This window comes from Enhydra lutris, unplaced genomic scaffold (assembly GCF_002288905.1).
Source record: "Enhydra lutris kenyoni isolate GAN:26980312 unplaced genomic scaffold, ASM228890v2 scaffoldscaffold75, whole genome shotgun sequence".
Classification (NCBI taxonomy): Eukaryota; Metazoa; Chordata; class Mammalia; order Carnivora; family Mustelidae; genus Enhydra; species Enhydra lutris.
Window position 1 is genome coordinate 3,376,549 of NW_019154159.1, and position 12,558 is coordinate 3,389,106.

The window sequence follows — 12,558 nt, forward strand, 5'->3', positions numbered from 1 at the left end:
GACCTCGGTCTGTACTTTCTGATTAAATTTTTCCTTGCGGCTTATCTCCTAACTCAGGCAAAAGACCCTGCGGGCATAGCATCCTGTGGTAGGAACCGAAACCCCCTTAAGCTATAAGGACTGTCCTGAGCCAGCAAGACCCCGTGTGATCAACCCCCAGACGACGGTCAGCCTGGCCTTCCCTGCCCACCTGCGCGCACCCCCCACCCTCGTTGCACACTGTCCTCATTTAACCCTAGCAGTGTCTTCAGCACTTCGGAGACAGTCTTTGAGACGCTGTCTTCAGCGGGCCTCTCGGAAGTAGACTCCTTTCTCGGTTCCCCATCACTCGTCTCTGCCTTTGGATTCTGTCAGCGGGCGGCGGCTGAGCCTGGTCCGTTTGGGACCCCCGGGGCCAGGGGCTCCTGCACCACCGGGCCCGCTGCGCCGCTCCTCCCCGTGCAGGCCTCCTTCCTCCGCATTTACCCGGGATGCTGGGTACGGGCATCCGGGAGACAGCCTCGGAGCGCAGACGTGGGGTGTGGGAAAACCCGTGCCCCGGGAACACGACGCCGCGTCTACCGGCCGTCCGTGCTGCTGCGAGCGGCTCGGGCCTCCGTCTTTTAGGGGGAGCAGGTGGTCTCTGCAGGGGTCCAGGGATCTCCCAACCCCCACCCCGCTGAAAAGCCACTTGTGCCTCCGCGTGGGCGCGCACTCAGCGCTCCTCTTTTGGACACGGGCCTCCTCTTCGGCCTTCCTCGAACTGGTCGCAACGTCCGTGCGAGCGCTCCGCTAACTACAGCTCTTGTCCGTGTTCACACCCGAACGAGACTCCGGATTTCATCTCCTCCGAAGATCGCCTTTGAACGGGGTCAGACGAACCGAATCTAACTGCCGCGGCTCACCGACTCCGTGACTTCCGGGACACGGCGCTTCTGCACAGAGGGCAGGTGGGGACCGCGCTGCGCAAGTCAGGGCGCCGGCGCAGCCGCGACCCCGCCCGGAGCCCCTAGCCCCGCCCCTCTCCCCGCCCCGCCCCGTCTCGGCCCCGCCCCCAGGCCTCCCTCCGGCTACAAAGTCCCCGCCACCCGCGGCGGCTCCCAGAGTGCGCGCAGGTAGTCGGCTGGGACGGCCGGGGCGGGGCAGCCGTACCGCGCGGTCCCTCCATTGGGCCGGAAGGGCTCCGGCCTGCAATTGGCCGGAGGCCGGAGGCGGGGCGGGCTCCGGCCTGCGATTGGCCGGAGGCCGGAGGCGGGGCGGGCTCCGGCCTGCGATTGGCCGGAGGCCGGAGGCGGGGACGGGCTCCGGCCTGCGATTGGCCGGCGGCGGCGGAGGGAGCGGCACCGTGATGGAGGCGGCTGGGCCGGTGACCCGAGCGGCGGCGCGCAAGAGGGCGCCCACGATCCCGGAGGAGCCGGAGCGGCGGCCGGGGCAGCGGCGACCGCGGAGGAGGTGGGCGGGGACCGGCGGCGGCCGCAGTCGTGGGCGGGGAGCCTCGGGGTCCTCGCGCGTGAGGCGGGTGGGGCTGCCCTCGGTCGCCGGCCGCGGGGCTCGGCTCGGCGCGGCGGGGCGGGCGGGTGGCACTGGCGCCCTCGCTGGCCCGGAACGGGGTCGCGCCCGGAGCGGGGCCGCCGAGCTGGTCTGTAGGAGCACGTGGCGGACGGGGGAAGGGTGTGCGAGTGGAAGGAACGGAGCGGACGCAGGCTCAGAGGCACGGAAGGGGCGGCGAGTCCGTCGCAGTCCGCGCTTGGCTCCCTGGGGGGGCACTGGCGCACCGGGGGGTCACCCGCACCGGACGGCCTGCTTGGCTCCCTGGGGGGCACTAGCGCACGGGACGGCCTGCTTGGAAACAGCGTCCCCAGTGTTGTTTAACCCCCCCGAGAGGGAGACCAGGGCTGTTTCCGACTGGCCAGGGATGGCCGCGGAGTGGCCGCGGCCGCAGGGGTGAGAATGCTGGGCGGGCTCGCAGGCGCCCCGATGCGCGCTGGGCCAGGGGGGCCGAAGGACAGCAGGGTGTGGGACCGAGTTCTAAAGGAAGTGTTTTCCACCGCCCTTGTGCTCTGGTGAGGCCTGAATGTCCCTGACCCTCCACCCACCCAGCTAGTTGCAGGGTCCCCCACGAAAGTCACAAGAAGTGGCGCGGGTTTGGGGAGATTGAGAGAATTTCCACGCGGAAGCCCGCGGCCAACAGACGGCGGCCGGAGCGTCTGCTCAGGTCCGCATGGCGACCGTTACTTCGAAAAGAAACCCAGTTTATTTGTAGGAGGAGCCGCCAGTGTCCGGTGTCGGCCGGAGGGCCGGAGGGCCGGCCGCGGCGCCAACACGGGCGGCTGCAGGAAGACGGCGCCCACTCGCCCCTTTGGTTCAATGCGTATTTCCATAATTGGCTTCAGAATATAGGTCCGAGAACAGTACTCCCTCCCCTCGGCCAGTCTGCCTGCGCCTGGTGCGTGTGCATGTCAGCATTCTTTTTCTTCATGCTTTTACTTCAAAAAACCTTTTTTTTTTTTTTAACTTCCTCATTGCTTAGAATTGAGGAGCAAGAAGAAGCCGTCTTTCGTGAAGTGGTCAGTTTTACCCCGGAGCCTTTGCCAGGTGAGACGGACGGAGGCTCGGAACGCTGTCTCTGTGTTCACTCTTGGGGCTTTGGGGCAGGCCCCCCGGTCTAGTGTTTTCTCTCTGGGTCATTGTCAGAGCATCTAGGGACCCCATACTTTCTAATCAATTCCTCCTTCCCCTCCTCTGAGCAGCTAGATATTACGACAAGGACACCACCAAACCTGTCAGTTTTTACTTCTCTTCACTGGAAGAACTCCTGGCCTGGACGCCTGACGCGGAGGACAGCTTCAACGTGGCCTTGGAGCCCTCCGAATGCCGGCAGCCCCCCTTGAGCAGCCAGAGGCCCCGGACCCTGCTGTGCCATGACATGATGGGCGGGTATCTCGATGACAAGTGAGGCTTTGCGAGGGCATCGCCCCGACGTTAATTCTGTTGCCTGAGACGGGGCTGGAGGGGAAGGAGGCAGGGAGAGGGACAGCTGTGTGACAAAGAGCACTGGGGGAGGGGGAGTCTCTGGACCAGACTGCTCTGACTGGGCGAGGCGCCCAGGTCTCTGGTGTCATCTCTAAAGGACCTGGGTCAGGTGAAAGCTGGGGCCTCTGGCAGGCCTGACACCATTTGCTTCCGGGGCGTGTGCGCCCTTAAAATCTGGTGTGCGGGGCGGATCCAGCAGCTGGCACCCTTTCCACACTCCTGGGCCAGAGCCGTGGTTCTCCCTGGACCCCTTCAGCTCTGACTGTCCTCGGCCCATCAGTTCCGGATGCCCAGCTGTGACCCTCCTGTGTCCCTCCCAGCCAGGGGACACTTCCTCCAGAGTTGCTGCACGGTCCACTTAGAGGTCTTAGACGTCTGTAAAACAGTCCTGGAGGGGACGATAGATGGGAAGGCCTAGTCCGAACTGGCCACCAAGGGACGGGCGGAGGCAGGAGGCGACATCTTGGGTGCAGCTCATGGTGGCCAGCCCAGCATTGGGTGTAGGGAGACCGTTCTGCAGAAATGGTGCAGGGGCTGCACCTGGGGCTTTAGCTCGAGCCCTGCCGCTTCGCTTTCGTCCTGCCCCGTCTTTGTCGAGGCTGACAACGCTCAGCCGTCGGGTCCAGCAGTGACCACCAGCCCGGCCTGGGGAAGATGTTTCCCTTAAGACCTCTTGATCTCAGGGTCGAGGTGCAGTCCCACTTCTCCCTCTAGCTGGGGTCTGCGCTGCGCCTGGTACGTAGCCAGCATCCCGGTCGCTGACCGGGACCAAAGAGGAGCTTTCCCGGGGTGCCCGTGTCCTGGGTCCTGACTGCTCCGTGTGTCGCGCAGGTTCATTCAGGGCTCGGCGGTGCGTAGCCCCTACTGCTTCTACCACTGGCAGTGCATCGACATCTTCGTGTACTTCAGCCACCACACCGTGACCATCCCCCCCGTGGGCTGGACCAACGCTGCCCATCGGCATGGGGTCTGTGTGCTGGGTAAGAGCCCCGGGGCTCGCCTTCTACTCACTCGTCAGTGCACCTGCCAGGTGACCAGCAACGAGAAGGCTTCTGGGGGCGAAGCGGTCCTCGCCTAGGGCTGCCTTGATCGGTTACGACAGGCAAGGGCCAACTTCCGGAAGGGACCAGGCCACTGGGTCACTGTCCTAACCAAGACAGTGCAGCTGTAGACAACAGGCAAACAGATGGGCTGTATTTATGAAGGGGGGGGGGGCGCGGACGTGGCCCGCAGGCCACAGGTGGCCAGTCCGTGGGCGCGGCTCTCTTCCCCCGCACCCGCGTCAGTGGTTGGCCTCTTCACCGCCGCAGGGTCGGCCCGCGGGGCGTGGGACTCCGCAGGTATCTGGGGCGGCTGGCGTGGGAGTGTGTAATGAGCTTGCAGGCCGGGCTGCTGTGCTCTTGCAAGAGCCACGCTTTCCTAACTGCTGGGTTCGCCTGCCCTCGTTTCTCTCGGCCCTGGCAGGGACCTTCATCACCGAGTGGAAGGACGGTGCGCAGCTCTGTGAAGCCTTTCTGGCCGGGGACGAGCGCTCGTACCGAGCCGTGGCAGACCAGCTGGTCCTCATTGCCCAGTTCTTCCGCTTCGATGGCTGGCTGGTCAACATCGAGAACTCTCTGAGTGTGAGCACAGCCTTCTCCTGGCACTTGCCCAGCCCAGGCCCCGCGCTATCCCTCCGTCGCTTTCCTCAGCGTCTCACTGCGGCCGGTTAAGTGATACCTCTGTCCCTTCGCTGAGGGACAGAACCTTCTCCGGCACCGTGTCCAGAATCCCTGGTTGGCTAAGCTTTGCCCTGCTGCCCTTTCGAGGCGTCCCTTTCCTCCTCCTCCAACCGCTCTGCTGGGGCCGCGTGTGCGGCTGTCCTTGGCGCTGCCCTCCCCTTTCCTGGGGTTTTATTTTTTCTTTGTTGCTGTGCCCATGTCCTTCCTGCTCCAGAAAGGAAGGACAGCTGGGGCTCCTGCGGGGGCTCAGTCAGCTGCATGTCTGACTCTTGATTTCAGCTCAGGTCACCGTCTCAGGGTCATGGGATCCAGCCGCATGTTGGGCTCTGCGCTCAGCAGGGACACTGCTTGGGATTCCCTAGAATCAATAAAATCTTTTTTTTTTTAAGATTTTATTGATTTATTTGACAGAGAGAGATCACAAGTAGGCAGAGTGGCAGGCAGAGAGGGAGGAGGAAGCAGGCTCCTCGCTGAGCAGAGAGCCCAACGCAGGGCTCAATCCCAGGACCCTGGGATCATGACCTGAGCCGAAGGCAGAGGCTTAACGCACTGAGCCACCCAGGCGCCCCTAGAATCAATAAAATCTTTTAAAATGAGAAAAAAAGAAAGGCAGGACAGTGGGAAACATCGGGCTGGACCCTCCTCTCCATGGCTGTGGGGTCAGGGGGCTCCAGGGACCCGGGGCTTCTTTGGAGTCTGTGTTTGCTCCTGGGGTTAAGCAGCCTCCTGTCTGTGCTGCGAGGGGCACTTCTGACCACGGCCGGGGCCGGGCCTCACCGCGGGTCTGCTCTGCCTCCCTCTGCAGCCGACAGCGGTGGGCAACGTGCCCCACTTCCTGCGCTACCTGAGCGCCCAGCTCCATCAGCGGGTGCCTGGGGGCTTGGTGCTGTGGTACGACAGCGTGGTGAGCAGCGGGCAGCTCAAGTGGCAGGATGAACTCAACCAGCACAACCGGTGAGGGCCGAGCAGGTCGGGGGCGGGAGTGCCGTCCGCCTCCCGGGGCCTGGGGCGCACGGCTGCCTGGGTCGGAGAGGCCGGGAGCAGAGTCGGAGACACCGGCCACTAGCGGGGAGGGCCTGTGCCGCGCGGGCCGCGGGCCATGCGCTCCCGGCGGGGCCCCCGCTGTCCGGAGCAGGCCGTGTTCTGGGCCTGGAGGCAGCCCAGTCTGGGGGTTGGGATGGAGGCGAGCCTCGGAAGGGCAAAGAGGAGGACCCCCAGGGTGGGCAGCCCCCGGGCCTCTCTGGGTCCCGGCCTCACAGCCCCGCCTGGCCGCCGCCTCCAGGGTCTTCTTCGACGCCTGCGACGGCTTCTTCACCAACTACAACTGGCGGGAGGAACACCTGGAGCGCATGCGCGGCCCGGCGGGGGGGCGCCGCGCCGACGTGTACGTGGGCGTGGACGTGTTCGCGCGGAGCAACGTCGTGGGAGGCCAGTTCGACACGCACAAGGTGGGTGGTGGCCCTGGGGGCCGGGGAGGTGGGCGCGATGGCCTGCCTGCCCTCCGTGGCCTGTGTGCCTTCTGCGGCCTGGTTTTCCCGGGACCTTCCGTTCCCATCTGTGCTCCAGGGAGAGACAGGCCGCGTGCTTCCCAGAGCAGGGACGCTGGGGCCCAGGACACCCGGCTGATGCCGCCAGGCCAGGCTGTGCCCTGGAACCCTGACTTCCAGCCCCTTCCTGCCATCAGGCGCTGCTTTTTACGTGGGTGTAGATGGACAGAAGCAGCCGGGCGACCCCTGCGCTCTAGCGAGCCGTTCCTTCTTCCTGGACTGTGGGCGCTGACCGGCGCCCAGCTGGGGGCTTAGAGCATCGGGTGGGCTTGGGGGGGCACTGGCAGCGCACCCGTCCACAGGCAGCTCAGGGACCAGGACCCAGTAAAAAAGCCAGTTTGGGGAATTTGGTGGTTTAATAACTAGTGAGATTTTTTTCTGGCAAGGCGAGTCCCGTTGGCAGTGAGGAGAGACGAGAGGGTGTTGCCGGGGCTGGGGCCCCGGTGCGGGATGGACAGGAAGTCGGCTCATCTTCCGGACCGGCCGTCCTGCCCCTTCCAGTGCCACGGGGATGTTCCTGCTCATTAATTAAGCTCTAAGTGAATAAATTATTCCAATAACCGAAGATTCTCTCCACCTGCTCTGAGTCTGGTAACGCGATGAGAGGTGGAGCGAGGGAGAGGCGCGTGCAGGCTGTGGGCGGGCCTTCCCCAGCGCAGGCCCCCCCCCACTCACCGCCTTTCTGACCCCCGCTGTGGGCTGATGAGCTGCTGGGGTTGCAGCCCCCCTCGGGGCTGGGCGGGAGGCCTGGCCGGCCAGGCCGCGCTCTGCCCTGACCGCTGTCTCCCCAGTCGCTGGAGCTGATCCGGAAGCACGGCTTCTCGGCGGCTCTCTTCGCCCCTGGCTGGGTGTACGAGTGTTTGGAGAAGAAGGATTTCTTCCAGAACCAGGACAAGTGAGTCCTTCCCGTCCCAGGCAGGGGGTTGGTGTTGGCCAGATGGGGGCTCTGGCATTTTCTCTGGTTTCCCAAGATAGCTCAGGCCTTTCTCTCCACGGACCTTTCCCACACACATCGGGCAGGGCTGAGGGGCCCAGTTTGAGAGAAGCCAGCCGTCTTGGCCGTGTCCAGGCTGGAGGGTCCTGGCAACCCAAGCGGGAAGGATGAGGGTTGGGGACCAGGGAGGGGGGGATCCACCCCCCTGCAGACCTGCATCCCCCACACTTTCAGCGGGGGGGGGCGCTCACTCAGGGAGGGATGCCGGGAGTGAGTTCGGGGTCCCCCTGCACCTTCCCCACAGGTTCTGGGCTTTGCTGGAACGCTACCTGCCCACACACAGCATCTGTTCTTTGCCCTTTGTCACCTCTTTCTGCCTGGGCATGGGGACACGGCGAGTGCGCTACGGACAGGTGCGTGGGCTTCCTGGTGTTCAGCTTTGGTCTCCTCTGGGACACGTAGGGGGCTCCGGGTGTGGGAGACATGGTGGCCATGCTGCTCCCCCCACACCCCTCGGGCCTCCCTCACCCGGCCTTGTCCTCCAGGAGGAGGCGGTGGGGCCCTGGTACCACCCCAGTGCCCAGGAGATCCAGCCCCTGTTTGCGGAGCACAGGCCGGAAGGGGCCGGCCGGGGCTGGGTGAGGACGAGCTGCTGTCTGGCGGACGCCTGGCACGGGGGCAGCTCCCTGCTCATCCGTGGGGTGATTCCGCCCGAGGTCGGACCCGTGGTCGTGAGGTAGGTGAGTGAGTGGGGGAGACATCTGTGACATTGTCTGCATCCCCCTCGCCCCTGTCCCTCACTGTCCTGGGCGGGTGGGCTGCAGCGGCCGGAAGGAGGCCAGAAGACAGAACGGAGGGGGTTCTTGTGGTAGAAAGCACATAACGTACCATTTACCGTCTGAGGCATTTCTGAATGTGTGGTACGGTAGCGCGAGCTGTTTGCACGTCATTGTGCCTTCAGTCTCCAGAATGTTCTCACCCGTCCCCGCAGAACAGCTCCCGTCCCCCCAGCTACCACATTCTGCTGTTTCTGTGGGTCCGACGCCTTGAGACCCTGCATGAGCTCACCCCGGCCCTCCTCCGGCAGGCTGTTCTCTCTGCACGTGCCCGTGCCTCCCAAAATTTTCCTGTCCTTGGTGTATAAACTAGAAGGGCCCTCGGCTGTCGAGGTGGCATTGGAGCTCACCACGGGGGACGCAGGCAGCTGCCGCGTTGGTGGCCTCTGGACGCTGGATGGTGAGAGGCGTAGGGCTTTGGCTTCCTGTGGCCCCTCTGTTTCAGGGGACACCTTGGGGAAGCATCTAGAGAGCGCACCAGGATGTGGGGGAGCCGGGGCTGGGCAGAGGACAGGTGATGTCCTCTGTGCTGCTGTGGGCCAGGCCTGGACAGGGAGACACGGGTCAGCTGCAGCCTCCGGCCCGCAGCCCCCACTGGGCAACACGGTGTGCTGTGCAGGCCTGGGTCCCTGTTCCACAGAGACTTGGGGAATGGGTCTCCTGCCCGCCGTGGCATTGAGACCCTGGGGAGGGGGTTGGGGAGGCTCTCTGCCCTGTTCTCCTTCCCCCCAAGGCCTCAGCCTGTTTGGGCGGGCCGTGGGCCCCTGGCGCCAGCAGGGGGTCTGTTGGCCTCCGGGCCTCCCCCCGCCCCCACTCCGTTCAGTGGACACCTCTCTGCGGTTTCCTTTGGATTCTTCTCATTTTCAAGTCCTGGGTCTCCTCCCCCAGCAGAAACCAGCTCAAGGCACAGCCCCCGGCCCCTCCGGGTGCCCCCCACCAAGCTGGCCAGATGGGTGGGCCGCTGCGGCCAACAGCTCCATGGGGGCTGGGTCCAGCGGTGAGTCTTTTCTCTTCCTGTTGGGTCTCCAGCCGGGGAGGGCTGCCTGCTGGGGGCAGGGGGCTTGAGGGAGGGGCCCTGGGTTGAGAAGCCCCAGAACTGGAGGGATTGGAGGGGCCCTGGCCGACCCCCCAGGTTTCCGGGCAGCGCGGGGACATGAGCCCGGGAGGCTGCTGGGAGCGGTCATGGCCATGCCTTCCGTCTGGGGTTCCCGCCAGCCGCAGGGCCCACGTCAGGATGGCCCTCTGTTCCCGCCACGGCTGCGGGCCTCTGAGCAGCTGGCCTCGAGGCGCTGGGGGAGGTGGGCGCCTTGTGACTGGCCTGTCACCTCCCCCAGCTGCTACGAGGTGAACCTGCGGGGCTGCCTCCTGGGAGACCTGCTCGTTAGCTTTGCGCAGCCTGCGGGCAGCCGGGAGGAGGCGAGCTTCGTCTGCAGGCTCGGGGAGATCCAGGTGGGCCGTGGGGCGCGGGTGTGGGCGGAGGGGCCTCTGGTCGCACAGGAGGCTGAGGGCCAGTGGGGCGGAGTCCCCGAGGAGCGGGAGTGTGGGGCGGGCACCCTGCGCCGCCGGTGGGCGTCAGAGCGAGCCCTCTCTCTCCCACCAGGTGGTGGATGCCGACAGCCTGCTCCGCCCGCTGCCCCGGGTGCAGGCCGTCACCGTGTCCCGCGTGCGCTGGCAGCCAGCCACGTCCGAGGAGGAGGAGGAGGAGGGGGGCGTCCCTGCCCTACTGCGACTCAGCTGCACCCTGCACTGGTCCTACCTCCTCTCTCCCATTCGATGCTTCCGGATCCACTGCCTCTCAGGGAGCGGCGGGGGCTCTCCGCGCGTGGGGCCGCCGGGGCCCGAGAAACCCGCGCTCCTGGGCCTGGCCTTCGTCAACCAATACCGGGTAGTGGAGCTGCCGGTGGCGGCCGCGGGGCCCGGCAGGGACAGCCGTGTGCAGTTCCTGGTGGAGCCCGTCCCCAAGGAGGGGTTCCTGGTGCCGCAGGCCGAGTGGGGCAGGGCAGCCCTGCTCTACTCCCTGCCCCAGCTGTGAGCCAGCGCCGAAGCTGGCGTCTCCCCGCCTCCGGGCTCAGGGCCCCACGCGGTGTGTGGGAGCCCACGGGTGCCAGATGGCTGTGGCTGGGGCTGTTCGGTGGTGGACGCCGGTGACAGGAAAACCAAGAAGTCCGTTTGCTGGGCCGATGATTTCCTGAGGTTAATGAACTCCGTTATGTCTAATCCCTTTCTGGAGTACAGACTCCCAGGTACGACGGACGGGGTTTGGGAAAGCTAGCCCCACCAGCTCCCCAAAGGGTGTTTCCTAACTCGACAGGCTTACGTGGGACAGGAAGCCTCCCAGCAGGCCCTGGAAGCGATTCCCAGGGTGAGGGCTGGGGGCTGAGCGTGGCAGGGAGCTGGGACGTGGTGCCCTGGGGGCTGACCTGCTTCCCCTTAGGACTAGGGAGCCCAGGGCCCGGCCGGCACCAGGCTGCACACCCCACCCTGGGCCAGGTGGGCCGTCCTCGTCCCGACCTTCCGTGTTGTGGCTCCTCCGTGTGCGGTCCTGTGAGCTGGAGCTGTTTGCAGAGCCTTCCCGTCGGCCCCGCGCGCTGCTGTGTCTCTTCTGGGCCGTGGGTACTGGCGAAGCTTGCACAGAGCCGGACTGTGGGCCTTGGCTCTGTGTCTGCGGTGAGCGAGGCTGTCCAGGCTCAGGGAGTGGGAGGCCGGCCAGGGCCCAGGAAGGCCCTGGGCTGCGGCCTAGCCCAGCCTTGCAGTGGCAGCTCTGGCCGTCTGCTCCTTCCTGTCCTCCCGCCTCAGCCTCTCCCAGGGGAAGGGGTGGGGGGGGGGCGCCGAGGCCCCTGTGAGCACAGGTGCCTTGAGAACCCTCTCCACTGGGCCCCCTTCCTGTCTTGCCACCTCTTCTGTCTTCTAGCACCTTCCTTCCCTCTACCTGGGCTGAGGCCAGCCAGAGGCTCTGTGTAGGGAGGAGAGGATGGGGTGAGTGGGCCAGAGACGCCCCCCCCCCGACCACACGGCTCCCCTGGTGACCCCGGGGCCAGCATGCTGGCCTCCAGGGGGTGGGCGCCCTCCACCCCGTAGCCTGGGGCTCTCTGCTGCGCCACCCAGCTTCTGTCCTCGGCCTGAGCAGCGTCCCTTGTTCTGGGGGTCTTACCCCCGCGTCTCACAGGGCCGTTGATGGGGGGTATTATGCCCATTTCTCTGCCCTCCACCTGTGCTATGCGACATGAGGCGGTGCCAAGGGCCATGACCCTCCCAGCTCGGGGTCCCGCCTCTTGGCTGTCCTTGGGTGCAAGCCCCAGTCCTCAGCCTCGCTCCTACGTTGTAGGGAGGGGAGCGGCCACTAGGTGGCAGTGCAGCCGCACCGCTCCTGGTTGTCCAGAATTCAGGAGTCTGAGCCTGGTCCAGTGGCCCTGGCGAACCTGGCCCTTAGGACGGCAGAGGGTGTGTCCCTCCAGGGCTGCCTCCATCCCCCCCCCCCGGCCCAGGTGCCTCTTTCCCAGGGGGACAGAGGGACATTTTACTCTCCATGTCCCACATGTGGCCCAACCAGCTTGGTCCCCTGTGGGGAAGGGATTTGCCCAGCAGACGGGGAGGACAGCTCAAGCAGGACAGGAGGACGCCTCCGCTGACCAGCTCAGAGCGCAGGTCACCCAGCACCTGCCTGTCCCCGTGAACCTGGACAGGGCAGTGGCAGGGGGACCAGAGTCGTGGCCGCTTGGAGCTGCTCCCGCGACCGTGTTCTTGGTGTGGACCACTGGTTTGCTTTGAGCCTCCCGTTTTGTACCGGGGGGTCTGGCTCTGCCCCCTGTGTCTCCAGAGGCGGGAGTCAGGCGAGGCAGGGTGCCCGGAGGTAGGCAGCAGCTCTCCATTGTCGCAGCCTGTTGGCTTGAAGTGTCTGTGCCCCTGGCCAGTTTACGCAGAGGAGGAGGGAAAATTGATGGTGCAATTATTTTCTCACAGTCTGGTGAGCAGGCGATGAGAGGTGAGGGGTTAGAGCGCGGTGCGCGGTGGGGCCAGAGAGCTCCCGGGAGCGCTGTCCCTTTCCCACGGAGAGTAGGGGCTCGTGGGCAGGAAAATGAGTGTGTTGGCATTTAAGCCTGCGCACGTCTGGAGGGTGTCATCACTCTGAAATAAATGATCCGAGGTGAAACGTGAAAAACTCGTGGGTGAGCTGCGTTGTGGACTGGCTGCCTTGGTTTTGGGACGTGGGCTTGGCCCAGCCGCTCCCAGCCCGGGGCTTGGACCCTCTGCTTTGCTTCCCAGTTCCATTTCGTCTTTTGGGGGGCTGGCGAGGGTGGCAGCTGCCCTCCACCGAGCCTCCCAGGGATGGGGACCCGTGCCTGTGGGCCTCCCTTGAAGCAGCCCCCCGACTCCCTCAAGGAACCACCACCCGACCCACATCACAGGGGCGGTGGCCGCGGTGTGGCTGGGATCTGGGGCCCTCCGCTCTGGGACGTCCCCAGCCCCGTCCCCTCTCCTGTCTGCACTGGGCGGGCCACAGCTGCTGA

At 65.6% G+C, this 12,558-nt stretch overlaps 1 protein-coding gene across 1 annotated transcript; it reads left to right on the forward strand.

Annotated features, from left to right (window-relative positions):
- Window positions 1-1,327: 1,327 nt before the first annotated feature.
- LOC111160394 (cytosolic endo-beta-N-acetylglucosaminidase-like) lies at window positions 1,328-11,522 on the forward strand. Its single transcript, XM_022523483.1, has 14 exons — window positions 1,328-1,431; window positions 2,510-2,574; window positions 2,730-2,931; window positions 3,844-3,992; window positions 4,477-4,634; window positions 5,539-5,687; window positions 6,016-6,181; window positions 7,072-7,175; window positions 7,519-7,627; window positions 7,760-7,950; window positions 8,302-8,450; window positions 8,942-9,047; window positions 9,385-9,499; window positions 9,651-11,522. The coding sequence occupies exons 1-14, from the start codon at window positions 1,328-1,330 to the stop codon at window positions 10,080-10,082; spliced, it is 2,199 nt and encodes a 732-aa protein (XP_022379191.1). The 3' UTR covers window positions 10,083-11,522.
- Window positions 11,523-12,558: the final 1,036 nt, after the last annotated feature.

Bases quoted from the DNA above. Each gene is read 5' to 3' on its own strand.
- LOC111160394 (XM_022523483.1), top strand. From the start codon at position 1,328: ATGGAGGCGGCTGGGCCGGTGACCCGAGCGGCGGCGCGCAAGAGGGCG. The intron at 5,688-6,015 runs GTGAGGGCCGAG...CGCCGCCTCCAG, and splicing joins GAACTCAACCAGCACAACCG to GGTCTTCTTCGACGCCTGCG. The intron at 7,628-7,759 runs GTGCGTGGGCTT...CTTGTCCTCCAG, and splicing joins GGCGAGTGCGCTACGGACAG to GAGGAGGCGGTGGGGCCCTG.